The sequence below is a fragment of the Lepidochelys olivacea genome (genome assembly GCF_965140295.1).
Source record: "Lepidochelys olivacea isolate rLepOli2 genome assembly, chromosome: 4".
NCBI classification, from domain to species: Eukaryota; Metazoa; Chordata; order Testudines; family Cheloniidae; genus Lepidochelys; species Lepidochelys olivacea.
Window position 1 is genome coordinate 76,650,229 of NC_140414.1, and position 16,790 is coordinate 76,667,018.

Consider the following 16,790-nt stretch of genomic DNA (forward strand, 5'->3'; position numbering starts at 1 on the left):
TGTGGCCTGGATCCTCAAGGGACTTAGGTATCACAATGCCTAACATTAAGGTGCCTAAAAAATCACTGGAATCCACAAAGCAGGAGTCAGGGCCTTGGCTCCCTATATAATGCATGGGGGATATAGGTGCTTGAGAATGGGATCCACAAAAGCCAGCATGCTAGGTGTGAGCTGCCTAAGATAGCCAATGGGAGATACACCCCTCTAATGGGTGTCTTAAATGTTGAACTTCATGAGTTGGGCATAGCTTAAGCCTGTACTGGAGAGAGGCGCCTATCTCAGCTAACAATCCACAACTGGGAACCTCTCTTAGAGGAAGGTGGCTTAGGTGCCTAAACTGTTTCTTTCAAGAATGTGTGCTTAGCTCCAAACAAAACAACCGGGGGTGGGGAGAGGAAGAGGTGGCCTCCACCATAACCGTTAGGCCAGCAGTGGTTAGGGTAAGATGTGGGAGACCAGGGTTAATTCCCACTGCTCTCTGAGAAGGAAAAGGGATTTGAATAGGGGTCTCCTACCTCTGTCATGAATGCCCTGATAACTGGGCTACAGAGTCATTTCCTCCCCCGGTGGCCTAATTAATATTTAATACAAAGTGGAACAGCTTCAACAAGAGATTGAGACTCACATTGGAATATCCCATAAGTCCACTGAGATGGGAAACCCCTGTTCAAACCCCCCCCCTCATCAGACACAGGGGGGAATTGAAATGGAATAGGCATTGCTCTGCCCATCGCCACCTGGTTTGAGGATTGCACTGGGGCTTAGGAGTGAGATGGGTGTCTGGATGCCTGCCAGAGCAGCAGTGCACATGCCCAGAGGCAGAAATTTAGGCCTGGTCTACACTGCTGCTGAAGTCAAAGTAAGTTACATTGCGCTTCTCGGGGAGGGTAGAGTATTGAAGTCAGCAGGAGAGCGCTCTGCCAGCAACTCATCGCATCTTCACCAGACCCACTAAATTGATGCCGCTGCATTGATCACAGCAGTGCCGATTTACCATGCAGTATACACAAGCCCTCAGGCTCTTAAGGAACTTTTACATTAGGACTTTAGGTGTCTACGGGCAAGGTGGATTGATTTAAATCAAAGTGATTTATAGCACCAATTTTAATCATGGTTTAAATCACCAAGCAGAAAACCTTGATTTAAATAATTAATGTAAATCGTGTTTTGCATTTGTACTTTTTAATTATTTTCCTAAAGAAAGGGTGATTCTTGTTAGTTAGTACTATTAAAACACGTTATTTGTAACTAAATATAATCTTTGCTTCTTTTTACTAACCAGTAGGATGTAATATATCTATACATATTTATTTAAACAAGTATATAGTTTAGTTTACATTTATTCAGATTCTTAATTTTTAAATATTTTATCATGTTAGAAAATGGTGAAAGATGCATCTCTTATTTACCAGATTAATTTTTTTTTTACTTGTGATGTGTATCAAGCTCTCTTTGGATGGAAATTGAAATTTAACTAAAAATGCACTAAAACAGCATTTTAACTTTTTTATTAAATAAAACTACCTTAAGAGTGCTGAATATACAAGAAAAAAGTTTATCAAAACATGTTTTGCATTTAAAACTGATTTATTAAAGAAAGGAAATATGATCTGTAGTTAATGAACTGAACTGATTGTTTCTAGTCACCATGCCCTTTGAAATTTTAGAACTAGTAGATCTCATTCTCTCACACCTAGTTTTTATTCTTCTAGTCGGAGAGGGTAAACAAGCCTTCCAGTTTTTTCAACTCCCAATTGGTTTCTTAACTTTGAATGAACTAGTCATTGAATTTAACTAGCCGAATAAACTGAAATGAGGAAAATATTCTCTCTGCAACTGCCGAAGAGGCTACTGCTGTCAGAAGCTGGTTTAGTATTTCAACAAACTCTGGTTGCAGGGGCTTTTACTCACAAACTGGTGAAAGTTACTGGCTATGCTTTTCTTGAAAACTTGGCAGCAAACATGTAATGCTTAATATTTTTATATTTAAATGGTTTTAATAGCTTATACTAATTTTAGCCCTCAACATAGGTTGTCACTTTCAAATTTATTTTTAAATAGGTTTAGTTTTAAAAAAATCAGCATTTAATTTAAATAAGTTTGATTTTTTTGGTTTCAAAATATTGATTTTTTTTTTAATCTCTTTGCCTCCAGGGTTAGGTGGCAGCTGAGAGGGGATTTTGTAGATGGCAGTCGTGCTTAAAACTGGGGGCTTAGGAACCTAAGCCGCTTTGTGGGGCCCGTATGAACTCAAGAGATGACATACTTGCAGTCCAGAGTTGCTCACAAACTCGAGGAGTAATCTCTTCCTAAATTTATAGCATTCTGCTTTGAAGAACAGTGTGGCTCTTCATGAGAAAATTACTTTCACTGAGCAACAGGCAAGTCACTTTATAGTATGAAACCATTTTTTGCTAAACATTAAACAATTAGGAATATCAATATGTCTCTTTAGTATAAATAATTAAGACAAATTAAAAGAACTCAGTGCACACTTCCAGCCTTGCTTTATGTAAAATCTCCTTTTTGTTAACCAAGAGCAAATAAGTGATTTAAAGCAAAAGGGATAAGAACATAAAACAAAAATGTACTTCAGACTGAACAGCTTACAGTGTGTTTCAGTTGGTGAGCACTTTCACTCTCACAGGTCATGATAAACATCTTTCTAACACGCTCCTGTCTCCTCTTCTGCACAGTGTGGTCTAGATTTGTTTCACGTAACTGCAACTACTTATACATTTGGGGCCAAATTTTAAAGAGGCCTTACCCGGCATATTTCTGTTTGTGAAAGTGCACATTTAGATGTCAAATTTCCTGACTACTGGGTGCAATCAAGTAGCTAGGCATCTAAATGTCTATAACTTACACATACAGATGATTGCACCCGAAAAAAAATTAGTGCAATTGGGCCTCTCTTTTTTTGTTTCATACTCATTGGCCGTAGAAACGTAAGGAAAGGGACATTTTCCAGGTGGGGGTGGGTGCATATCTTAGCTAGCTCAGTGTATCTCAGTCGATTTGTAACTGAACTGGGTCCTGAGGAAACTCCACACTCCATTCAGGGCACCACCACCATTGTTATCCATTTCTGATGGCTGCAGTTTCAGTGACCTTGTTTGCCCCCAACTATTTATGCAATGAACATATCTGATCTTCTCCAAGCCAAACATCAGCACTGCTCAAAGTTGTACTAGCTGTGACAGCTGTTGAGAAATGTCTGGGTGGCCTGTGCTCACCAGTTTCTCAGCAGTCTAAATGAATTCTCTCTCCACAACACTCTGGATTAAGAGACTCCAGGTTATTTCTAACACTTGATCTAATGCATGGTAGCCCTTCTCCAAAGTGAAAAGACCATGGTCTGCTCAGCAGTTCCAAGTGAAATGTGTATCAGATGATTAAATAACCTACTGTTCATCATGCACAAATTCCCTCTTGTAAGTGATCTCTTTCCATGCTCATCCAGTAGTGCATAATATTACAGTACTTCTGAAATAGACACTATCCCCCTTCCCTCCCCCACCTTTGCAGTTCATTAATATCCTAGCATAACTCCATGACCCTAATATTATAGAATCGTAGGACTGGAAGAAACCTCAAGAGGTCTACTAGTCCAGTCCTCAGCACTAAGGAAGGACTAAGTCTTATCTAGACCATCCTGGACAGGTGTTTGGCTAACCTGCTCTTGAAAATCTCCAATGATAGACATATGCCCCACTTGCCATGATTATGATAGCTATATAAAGATGGAGTAATATTTGCTAAGATCAGTTAACCCCCTCACCCTAGAAGATCTCAATTTCATGAGGATTTTTTAAAATAGCAAATCAATTGTCCAATCGTAATATAGTTTGTGATCACTGTCCATTTTTATGCATTGAGGCGACCATTATGACTTAATAGCAAGTATTTGACTAATTTTTTGACTCAGAGCCAGATTAAAAAGATTATGATTATGGATGCACTTGTGTTTGTTCATCAGGAAACTATATTGCTAAAAAGGAAATCCTGATAAACAAGGATCTTTTACCACTTCAGCCTCACCTGCAACAAAATACTGGAGGTTACAACACTTTTACTGAATCTACACTCCTGACAGGTTATATAAAATCATCTGGTTACATTTACTTCTACAATGTAAGAAAAACAAGACAATACATTCTGGACACCTACAGTCCTTCTCAATATAAACTTCTGGTAAAATCAACAGATGTTTAAATATATGAAAAAAATCTACTCAGTATTTGTACTGTAGCCTGCTGACAAATAAAGTGCTTTCTCTTCTGTAGAAACAAATACACTGTATATCATCTGTGTGAAAGAACACTTATTGGCTTCTTCAGCCTAAGGGGTAGGGGAACCTATTTCCCCACTGTCTAAACATAAATAAAATGCTCTCAAATGGAAAAGACACATTTAACCTTCTTTAATTCACAATGCAGCTTGGCAAAGATGCTTGGTAAATGGGATCTAACTAGGATTTTATTTGGCAACTGAAATCCTGCCTCCTGGGCAATGTCTCAAATTCTTGGGAACAGTTTCACAAAAATGCAGCAGATGGAAGGGAGGAAGCAGAAGGAGAAAAATGAAGAACAGCTTTATGTTTAGTAAGTCTAAGTGTCTTTAGCACTACAAATGACTTCCAGGAGGTCACTGAAGATGACAACAACCTAGAAATTGCTGAGGTAAATGTTTCTGAAAAAAAAAATCCTAAACCAAAAAGAGCAATTAGTATTAATATAATAGTAATTACTCTGTCATACATCATAGTAAAATTAACTCAGAGAAGAAAATATCAAATAATCCACATGCATGCTTTTTCTATGATAGTCTCCAGGTAAGGCTTAACGGCAAGTACAATATCTATTTTTAAAGGAGCTCCACCTGATTCTTCTTACTATGCATAGATTAACAGAGTAATTATCATACATGGCTTTCATAAATAAAACACGTATTTTTGTCAGTTGCCAATGCTATATCATTGGAGTTTAGTTCAGTAGAAGGCTCAGGAATTGGATCAGTAGGAGATGCTGGTGTTTGAGGAATCTCTTCTTCCTTAATTTCTGATTGCACACAATCTTGTGACTGGTCATCTATACAGTCCTTTTTGGACAGCTGATGAACTGACACTTTTATCGCAATCTGCTGTGGTTGTTCATGCAGTGATGATGCCTCAGAGTCAGCTGTGAGAGAGTCGCTGCGCTTTAGTGCATTAGGGATCATAAACATATCCCCTCCATCAGTAGACTCCTGGCCTTCTGCTGCTTGCTGTACAAAGTTCTGTCCCTGTTCTTCCAAGCCAACCACCTCCATGATTTCTTCCATTATAGTCCTGCAGTTCATGATGAGAGGTGGCAGAGGAACACTTCGGGCAAGTTCCTCAATGTAGCGAGCAAATTCCATGGTCTTGAACTGGGTTACTTTGGCAAGCTCAAGCGTTTTGGCTGAGGTGATGATTGGGATACGCTTAGCAATCTCAAAGGCTTTTTGTAGTTTCTCTGCTCCTTCTGTTCTGAAAAACTCATTGATTGCTTTCTCAGTTTTCTTCAGATGGCTGCTCATCATACACAGCCTGGTAATGTTCAAGATCATAACAATGGTAAAAGCTACAAGGCAGACAATCATGTAATAGATCCCCATATCTCCGGAGGTAAAGACGACCCTCAGAGTCACAGTATTATTCACAGTGCCATAGATGTTAGAAGCAACACATGTGTATTTACCTCTGTCGTCAAAAGACACGCTGGTAATGTTCAGTAGCCCATTGTCAAGAAACCACCATTTTCCTGCAGGAAAGATATAGAAGAATTCAGTCCAAAACATTTGTTTACATGGTCAGTATAACGTTTTAATCATCATTTTTGTCATACTGGCTCCAGAATTTAGAAAAATGGCAATAACGTAGACTATACTAGAGTGAATCATTTGTCGTCACAAAAACATGCCTGCTTTTAGGATCCCACCAGAATACAATTTCAGGCACTGTGAAGATCACTGATTATACTCAGGTCGCATTTTAAAAATGTCTCACTATCCATAATAAACTGTATTTTATATCTATCATAGTCAAACGAGTTAAAAACCTAATTACCTACTGCAGACAGCATCCTAAACACATGCTATACTTCATAAAATGCTGAATTTGAATGAATAATAGAAGTTTGAGATAGAATCTGATGAGGTTCAACAAGGACAAGTGCAGAGTCCTGCACTTAGGACGGAAGACTCCCATGCACCGCTACAGACTAGAGATTGAATGGCTAGGCAGCAGTTCTGCAGAAAAGGACCTAGGGGTTACAGTGGACGAGAAGCTGGATATGAGTCAACAGTGTGCCCTTGTTGCCAAGAAGGCCAATGGCATTTTGGACTGTATAAGTAGGGGCATTGCCAGCAGATCGAGGAACATGATTATTCCCCTCCATTCGACATTGGTGAGGCCTCATCTGGAGTAGTGTGTCCAGTTTTGGGCCCCACACTACAAAAAGGATGTGGAAAAATGTGGAAAATGTCCAGTGGAGGGCAACAAAAATGATTAGGGGTCTGGAACACATGACTTATGAGGAGAGGCTAAGGGAACTGGGATTGTTTAGTCTGCGGAAGAGAAGAATGAGGGGGGATTTGATAGCTGCTTTCAACTACCTGAAAGGGGGTTCCAAAGAGGATGGATCTAGACTGTTCTCAGTGGTAGCACATGACAGAACGAGGAGTAATGGTCTCAAGTTGCAGTGGGGGAGGTTTAGGTTGGATATTAGGAAAAACTTTTTCACTAGGAGGGTGGTGAAGCACTGGAATGTGTTACCTAGGGAGGTGGTGGAATCTCCTTCCTTTGAAGTTTTTAAGGTCAGGCTTGACAAAGCCCTGGCTGGGATGATTTAGTTGGGGATTGGTCCTGCTTTGAGCAGGGGGTTGGACTATATGACCTCCTGAGGTCTCTTCCAACCCTGATATTCTATGAGACTCAAAGAGCTTGGCTTGTTTAGCCTAACCAAGAGAAGGTTGAGGGGAGATATGATTGCTATGTATAAATATATCAGAGGGATAAATACCATGGAGGAAGAAGAATTATTTAAGCTCAGTACTAACGTGGACACAAGAGCAAATGGATATAAACTGGCTGTCAGGAAGTTTAGACTTGAAATTAGGCGAAGGTTTCTAACCACCAGAGAAGTGAAGTTCTGGAACAGCCTTCCAAGGGAAGCAGTGGGGGCAAAAGACATACGTGGCTTCAAGACTAAGCCTGATAAGTTTATGGAGGAGATGATATGATGGGATAGCCTAATTTTGGCAATTAATTGATCTTCGACTATTAGCGTAGATATAACCAATGGCCTGTGATGGGATGTTAGGTGGGGTGGAATCTGAGTTACTACAGAGAATTCTTTCCTGAGTGTCTGGCTGGTGAGTCTTGCCCACATGCTCAGGGTTTAGCTGATTGCCATATTTGGGGTCAGGAAGCAATTTTCTTCCAGGGCAGATTGGCAGAGGCCTTGGTGGTTTTTCGCCTTCCTCTGCAGTGTGGGGCACGGGTCACTTGCTGGAGGATTCTCTGCACCTTGAAGTCTTTAAACCATGATTTGAGGACTTCAATAGCTCAGACATAAGTTAGCGGTTTGTTACAGGAGTGGGTGGGTGAGATTCTGTGGCCTGAGTTGTGCAGGAGATCAGACTAGATGATCTTAACGGTCCCTTCTGACCTTAAAGTTTATGATTCTATGAAGACCTGATAAGTCACCAAGTCCATTGCTGTTCCAGTGAAGATTGTAAATTTTCTGGTGTTTTGTTATAGCATCTTCTATCATCTTGTTACTGTTAACTTTACAACACACCCAAAAGTATGCTAGGGATCTTACAGTGCAGAAAAAATATGCAAGGAGCTTACAATCTAATTTTAAATATGACTTGACAAAGGGGAGTGACAAGATAGCAGGGGTATAACGACAGAGCAAAGAGAAGGGCCGCACCAATAAGATCATGCAGTTGCTCAGTAAAATCTTGTGCACATGTTGGTGGGTATTTCTTTTTATCTGAAGAGGCTTATTGGGAGCAATCTTTACTGATTTATGCAAAGTTATTGATACATTTGATCATTACATTCTACTACGAGAGTTAGAAGTGCAAATTTTTCATCCTTTGACCCTAGCATGGCTGACTGATTATCAATCATATTGAGCTCAAATAACTTAGTTTAAATATCTGAATCTGCTCCTATTTCCGCCCATCCTTATGTTATAAGGATATTGGTTTAGCTCCTCTTTTCTCCCCCGCCCCCCAATTAAATAGCTAGGTTCTATCTTTAAGTGACAAACACCACTATTTAGACACTAGGGAGACATTTATGCCCTATTCAGTCGATTTGTAGTGTGGGTTTGCTAAATTGCAAGACTGGCTTAAAAGATGATGTTCACCATGGCTGTGGAGGGCTGGTTTAAGGTCCTGCATCACTTAAATTCTGCAGTAAATTCCAGATGGACAGAGAGTAGAGCACACATGGACAGTGTAGCTTTACAAATACTGGGTGTTTCTGTGTTTCTCTGAATACCACACAGTGGATCTCCATGCTGATCCTCTGTACAACAGCAGGTGGTTAAAGGCAGGGGCACAGGATCTGCAATTACAGAGATAAAGTGGCACAGACACAACAGCAGTGGAAACGCCTACACTGGCAACCTCACCTCTTGATGTGGGTTGTGTGTGTCTGTGTGTGTATTTAATTCTCTCCCCCTCCGATTTCATCTTCTCTCTCCATGGAGATTTGTTGGTTTGTTTAAAAGCTTTTAGTTCTTGGATTCTTAGTCTTATGCTTTGGAAGCATTTTATGTGCCATTTGAAATTAATCAGACAAGCCAGCTTCACTTTGGAATAATTAGTGGCTTTCCTCTTTTCAAAAATTATTCTAACTCAAAATATGGCTCATCCTAAAGGTTTCATAATTAGTTTGCACATTCATCCTCAGCGAAAATCTATGCATAAGCCTACTTAACCTTTTTGGAGTTCCTAATTATTTTTTCACCAACATTATTAGTTCTGCACTCTTATTCTTATGGAGTTTTCAATGTCTGAAAACTCCCAATACTAATCAAAGTGTCTAATGATGAGCAGGTGAGTACATCTTTTTGCATTATCAGGACCTCACCCTCCAAACATTGTAAGCTAGTCAGAATTTTCCATGTCTGCAGGTGTTACTTTGTACATAACATTATGAAATGAAGAAGTTCTGTAGTGACTGTTCTAGACATGCTGTGTACTAAGCCACAGTATAAATAATAAAATACACTATGGCAGATTAACATTTTTGTTTTGTTTCCCTATTATTTTAAAGTACAGTTATGTTCATAGCGAATGTATATATAAATTCTCTAGTACATTAGATAGTTATCAGTAATAAGAAGTGTGGAACTTTGTCGTTAATGTACTTTTTAGATTAATTTAGTATTCTAACAATATTATAATGCGTATTTCGTTAAATAATCTTAACTATGGTCTGATTCTGCCACCTTTATTTACATTGAGTACCTTACTATGTAAATAGCCCAGTTGATTACAAGGAGACAACTTACAGAGTAAGGCACTACTCAACATGAGTAAGGGTGTCAGAACTGAGCCCTAAAGTTTTCTTGTCTAACCACACAGAATATTTTAGGCTGGGGTGTGGAATTCTCCATACTATTATATCCAAAAACACTACATTAAAAGAATGCTAAGATTGTGAAGTCAAGCAAGAATAGATGGTATTATTATCCCATTTTGAAGCTTGGGAACTGAGGTCCTGTTGGAAAAAAAGCAGCATGTGGCCATGTAATTAAAGACTGTATCATAATGCATACACATTACACATTAAGTTTGCACAGGCAATTTTAATTCTGGCATTTCCTAACTTTTGAGTGTCTGGCTTTGCAACCTTAATATTCTTTGAACTCAGAGGTTGTTTTTTTGTTTTTTTGCATGTGTCTCATTTCTAAAACAGAAATTCCATCGTGTGGCATTATACTGACCCCCATTTATACTGACCCATTATACTGCTTGGTCATTATCAGGGTTGAAACCTGTAGATTCGCCGCACAGACCTCTGCCTCTTGAACTAACGGAGCAACTGGTAGCAGTTGTAGGTTTTCAGTCTCTATATGCGCTAGCACGAAAGGGAGATGGGACACAAACTCTGCCAGTGGATTTTTGCTGACAGCAAAGGAAAGATCAGATACGGGAATTGCGAGATGATGAGGAATGGTGACTTGTTCTGGAGGGCAGTGTGTACTAGTGGTCACAGACCCATCAACCCATTCCCCCTAAGCTTGACTCCTTCTGTCCTGTCTCTAACCTGTCCATGTTTCAGTCCTGTCTCTTCCCTACCCTGGGATCCTTATCCCAGTCCCATCGTCTTACCCTACCAGTCCCAGTCTCTGCTCTTCAGGCTTCTAATCCCAAATCTGTCTCCTTACCCAGCCACTTCCAGTTCTTCCCCCGCATCCTGGCTCCTCAACACATCTGTTTCCCTCCACCCACAGCCCAACTCCCCCAGCTCATTCCCAGTCACAGTCTACTTGCCCAGCTGGTCCCCATCTACCCTCTATTCCTGATGTGATCTCAGTTTCCTCCTCCCTGGCTCCCAAGCTTCTTGGCTCCAGTCTCCTTGGCACCCAATCTCCTTGCCTATCCCAACTCCCATTTTCTTTTTTCTTCCAGCCCCTCCCCTTATCAGCTTCTAAGCACTTTCCCCAAACACTCTCCAAGCTCCTTGTCACAATCTATTTCCACCACCACCCCACCCCACCCCTGTGGTGTTTAGATGCTGTAATTATTAGAACTGGGAGCACTGGCTGTTGGGAGTCTGAAAGGATGGGAAACAGGAAGTGGGGGCGGGGGGGGGGGGAGTTGAGGAGGCTGAGTGAGAGCTACCGAGGGTGCAACAGCAGCTTGGTAAAGAGGTTTCCACTTTAAAAATAAAGTCCTGTTGAAGTTTGTTAGTACCTTGCCTGGGTGTTACAACATTTTGGCGACGAGGAGGGATCTTCTGCCTCTGAACCCACCTGCACCCTTTCTGCAAAGCCCAGGTGAGCTTCTGTCATAAATATAAAGGGAAGGGTAAACACCTTTTAAAATCCCTCTTGGCCAGAGGAAAAACCCTTTCACCTATAAAGGGTTAAGAAGCTAGGATAACCTCGCTGGCACCTGACCAAAATGACCAATGAGGAGACAAGATACTTTCAAAGCTGGAGGGGGGGAGAAACAAAGGCTCTCTCTGTCTGTGTGATGCTTTTGCCGGGAACAGAGGAGGAATGGAGTCTTAGAACTTAGTAAGTAATCTAGCTAGATATGTGTTAGATTATGTTTTGTTTAATTCCTGTTTTTGTGTCTTTTTGTAACTTAAGGTTTTGCCTAGAGGGATTCTCTATGTTTTGAATCTGATTACCCTGTAAGGTATTTACCATCCTGATTTTACAGAGGTGATTCTTTTACTTTTATTAAAATTCTTCTTTTAAGAACCTGATTGCTTTTTTCATTGTTCTTAAGATCCAAGGTTTGGGTCTGTGTTCACCTATGCAAATTGGTGAGGGTTTTTATCAAGCCTTACCCAGGAAAGGGGGTGTAGGGTTTGGGGAGGATTTTTGGGTGAAAGACGTTTCCAAGCGGGCTCTTTCCCGATTATATATTTGTTAGACGCTTGGTGGTGGCAGCAAAAAAGTCCAAGGGCAAAAGGTAAAATAGTTTGTACCTCGGGGAAGTTTTAACCTAAGCTGGTAAACATAAGTTTAGGGGCTTTTCATGCAGGTCCCCACATCTGTACCCTAGAGTTCAGAGTGGGGAAGGAAACTTGGCAGCCTTCAATTGCTTTTATGTGTTTGAGAGCCTCCATATGTTTGAGACTTATCTGCTTGCAATCAGTGCTACAGAGATTTCTGAAGTAAGAAAGTGTGCTCTGCTAATCCACTGCCTTGGAGCAGAAGGGCAGCATATATTTTACACTTTTTTTCCCTTGCAGATGATAAATATGAGACTGCATTCACTGCATTAAAGAACTTTTTTGTGTCAAAAGTGAATGTAGTAGCTAATCGCTACAGATTTCACCAGCGTGAGCAGAAAACAGGGGAGACTATAATGCAGTATATTGCTTACCTGAGGAGTCTGATTGTAACTTTGGGAATATGGCAGATGAGATGATTAGAGAGGAGCTCATTGAGAAAACAACCATGCTTTGTGTAAAAACGCTTACTTCTAGAACCACAACTTACACTAGAAAAAGCAACAACCATTGCTACTCAGACTGAGTCAGCTACAGTTGAAGCCAAAATAATGAGCATGGATACAGGAGGCACAATCCAGGCTGTGACTCCTTTGCAGAAAAGTTCATTATTGCTGCAGACAAATGATTACAAGAGGAAAACTAATGGAAAACCACCGAATCAGCAAATTCAAAATACAGTAAAAGCATGCTTTCGCTGTTAATCCCCACAACACCTTGCAAGCTACACAGGATGTCCAGTAAAAGTAGCTCAGTGCAATCATTGCAAAAAGATTGGGCATTTTGCTAAAGTGTGTCACAGCAGCCAGTTCAATCAACAGGTGCATGCAGTTACAATAACAGATATTACTGTGCTGAGCGTGGACAAAATCACTACTGCGCATATTCCAGAACAAATAAAGTGCATGGTAAAGGTTTCCGCCATACCCTCAGGTAAATTACACTCTATTCAGCTAATGTTGGACACTGGCTCAGCAGTATCTATACTACCTGATTCTATCTATTTGCATTACTTTAAAGATGTGCCTCTTACTGAACCCAAGCTTCACTTGGTGTGCTATTTGAAAAACCATCAGTACATGGCTTCTTGCTAGCAATAGTTACTTTTGGTGATTGCTGTGTAACTGCAGAGTTCTACATTGTACACAAAGGCACTCCTATCCTTGGCAGAGATTTATTGGCTGCTTTAAATCTCAGGATAGTTAATGGACTAATTGATCTTCATCAGCAAAGCACTCTTGCGGTACACACAGGTTTCAGCTGGGACTCAACACCAGGTTGAGGAGAAACCTGGCTGTGCTTATGGGTTTCTGCATAAAGTTAAAATGCAGAATAATGTGATGCCTGTACAACAGAAGTTACGGCACCTACCATTTTCAGTCAGGGAAGCTGTTTCAGAGGAACTTAGAAAACTTGTTCAAAAGGACATTATTGAAGAGATTAACTCCTCGGAATGGGTTTCACCTAGAGTAGTGACGCAGAAGAAGGGTGGAGGCATTCACCTTTGTGTGGACTTAAGGGAGCCAAATAAAGCTATTGTGATTGACAGCCATCCTCTTCCTCACATAGAAGAAGTATTTGCAGAACTCCGTGGAGCAAAGATGTTTTCTACTCTTGATCTGCAGAGTGCATACTACCAGGTTATGTTGCATGAAGATAGCAGAGACCTCACAGCATTTATAACACATGAGGGACTATTTCGTTTTAAATGTGTTCCATATGGTCTTGTATCTGCCCCAGGTGCCTTCCAAAAAATGATGTAATTGATTCTGAAGAACATGGAGTTCAGTGCTATCTGGATGATATTATCGTGTTTGGAAATACTTCTGAAGAACATGACCGTAACCTGCAGTCTGTACTAAACCTCATCAGCAAAGCAGGCCTCAAGCTCAATAGGTCCAAATGCAAATTTAGACAAACTGAACTCTCCTTTCTGGGGCATACAATTTCACAGGCTGGACTAAAACCTGATTCAGATCATATCCTGGCAATTTCAAATGCTCTTCCTCAAAAAGATTTGCAAACCTTACGTTCCTTCTTGGGTCTTATCTCCTGATATGCAAAATTCATTCCCAATTATGCTTCTGTCATTGAACTGTTACGAGAATTACTATGGAGAAGTTCAACCTTAGTGTGGACAACGGATGCACAAGCTAGTTTTGAAACGGTGAAAGACTTGATTGTACATAGCCCAGTACTTGCACTATTCAGTCCTGCATTGCCCACAATTGTAACTACTGATGCTTCTGATTATGGACTTGGGGTTGTTCTCACACAACTTCATGAGGACATCACAGAGAGGACTGTTGCATTTGCTTCAAGGACACTAAGTAATGCTGAGAGGAAATATTCTACAGTCGAAAAAGAAGCACTTGCTTGTGTCTGGGATACTGAAAAATGGAAAACTTACCTGTGGGGCCGCACGTTCACGTTGTGCACAGACCACAGCCCTTTGATGACGTTGCTCACCACAAAAGGACTGGGAAGAGCACGATATCGTATTGCTAGATGATCTGCAAGACTATTCTCTTTCAATTATTAACTGGAATATAAACCTGGAAACCAATATGTTGTAGCTGATTGCTTTTCTTGTCTGCCTTTGCCTTCACCAGATGGTCCACCGGAGGATGAGGATGTAGTAGTTGCGCTTATTACAAGCACTCTTACTGCCGTTACAAGAGAACAATTTCAAGCCGCTTGTTCAGTGTGTCCAATTCAACAAAAACTATGGAAATTTCTGCCAAAGAGATGGCCCAGTAACCCTAAAAACCTTGACCCAGTTTTGCTGCCTTATTTTAGCATTCGGGATGAACTTTCTTTGCTTGATGGCTGTGTGCTACGAGGTACACACCAGCTATTTGTGCCAGAAGAATTACAGTCAAAACTCATAAACCTGGCACACGATACTCATCAAGGAATTGTCAGAACCAAACAATGACTACGGGATCTGTATTAGTGGCCAGGGATGGACTCTCAAACTGAAGCCCTCATAAAATCCTAAGGAGTACTTGTGGCACCTTAGAGACTAACAAATTTATTTGAGCATAAGCTTTTGTGAGCTACAGCTCACTTCATCGGATACTCACAAAAGCTTTATGCTCAAATAAATTCATTAGTCTCTAAGGTGCCACAAGTACTCCTTTTCTTTTTGTGGATACAGACTAACATGGCTGCTACTCTGAAACCTGTCATAAAATCCTGTGTCACTTGCCAAATGCATGATAAGACAGCAGTGACATGTACCCCTCCATTACAGCCTGTTCCTCTTCCAATCCCCTTATCCAACTCTTGTCCCCTGTACATTTGAATCATGCAACTTCCTTCTCCTGGACATCACAAGAATCACTGAGAGCCTAGGAGAGACCGTCTCACTTGCAATTCCGATGCCTGGTCCTGGTCCTACCCATAGCAACCCAGAGCTACAATTGTAGGGAAAGTGTGGCTCAATTGTGAGCTAGAGCATGCCCAATGAGAACACAATCTTTGGGGGAATTTATCTCCGAAGTGCTAGCAAGTCTCTACCTAGCATGTGTGAACTGCAATGTTTTTTCCAATAGCTTAGAATGAGGCCAAATTTAACACGGACAAGACAACATATCTTTCTTTAACATCATCCTTGGAAACAGCTAAACTGGTTTTGCTGTTTGTTTTTTTTGTTTGTTTGTTTGTTTTAAAGAAAATTTCAGTCTGAGGCAGACACCCAGCTTGGAAAATTTCAGCCCAAATGGTAATAGTTTTGCAAAGTTATAAGCAACTAAAAATAGGGTCTTTATAAAAGGAAATGTCAGGCAACCTTTATAATAGGCAGCATGACCAGCCCCATTTATAATATAGTGTAATGCATTGGTATTGCAAAACCTCTTCTTAATCGGTAGGATCTTTTATTCATTGTAAAAATCACAAAATGGCTTGCTGATGTATTCCTGCTGCAGCTGCTACAAATGACATATGACATTTAGACTGTGACTCAGTGTATGGTTTTGTGCCAAAAGATTCTGGCAGAAAGCACAAACCTGCTGAGAAACAAAGACTATTCTGGGTGTAGAGACGGTACTAGTGTTGGCTCACAGGTTTTTGCTGCCGTCGACAAACTGGAAAATTACGCAACCTTCAAAGTTCTCAGTTGGGCACACAGACTGACAGTGCAGAGAGCCTACACTTGGCCCTATGTACCACTTAAGTCTCATATTTAAAGGCTTAAATGGGTCTGAAGTGGTGCATAGGGTCCTGCATGAATTCTCTGCATTGGCTGAGTTACACCCACAGTGAACATTCATTTTGCTCCCTTCGGCAACCACTTGTTTTAACCTTGGGAAGTACTAATGGCAGTTGAGCCAAATCATGTGGATTCCAAGCACAAATTGTCCATAATACAGTATTTTTCAATTTTTTATCATTGTCCACACTGTTGTGTAGAGCTTTTCCTGTTGCATGAGAACAATTCAGCACTACATTTTAAATATAGTAATACACACACACTAGGGAAAAAGCTTGTGCTAGGAAACATCCACTATAGGAGGAGATGGTAAGTTTCCTCCTGGACAAACAACTTGTAATGCTGGAAATCTAAGCTGAAGTGATATAATGCCTTAATATTACCCCTGTACTATACCTTGCTTTGTTCAGTACTATTGCTGAGAGAGCTCCAGTAAAAGCTCTCCAAAGCACTAATTACAATACGCTGCCTTATCTCCTACACGCTATGCTTGAAGCTCAGTCAGTTCCTTTCTGTACCTGTATGGATAAATATTTTAGTACAAGACACAGTACAGAAAGCTGTTACAGAAACATTATGCTGTGGTGCACACAGCTGGGTCAATCATTGCATCATATCAGGGTTTTCTCTCAGGTCAGCTATTAATAAGACAAGACATCCTGCATTTAATGTGAATAACTCAAAACCTAATTTCATTATGCTGTGTTTAAAGTGGTCAGCATGAAACTATTACATGGACAATATGGCTGCTTCATAAAACTACAATAACCTTACTTGTAGCTTAAAGGAATAATGTACACGTACATTTTTCCCCAGATTTAAATTTTATAAAAATAAGTT

The 16,790-nt window shown here is 40.5% G+C and overlaps 1 protein-coding gene across 1 annotated transcript in view; it reads right to left on the reverse strand.

Annotated features, from left to right (window-relative positions):
• Positions 1–4,805: 4,805 nt before the first annotated feature.
• Positions 4,806–16,790, reverse strand: part of MFAP3L (microfibril associated protein 3 like) — a 33,314-nt gene continuing 21,329 nt past the window's right edge. Inside the window, exon 3 of the mRNA XM_084625948.1 lies at positions 4,806–5,783. Within this exon, the coding sequence (XP_084482074.1) occupies positions 4,921–5,783 (863 nt within the window). The 3' untranslated portion in view covers positions 4,806–4,920. The remainder of the gene's footprint in view (positions 5,784–16,790) is intronic.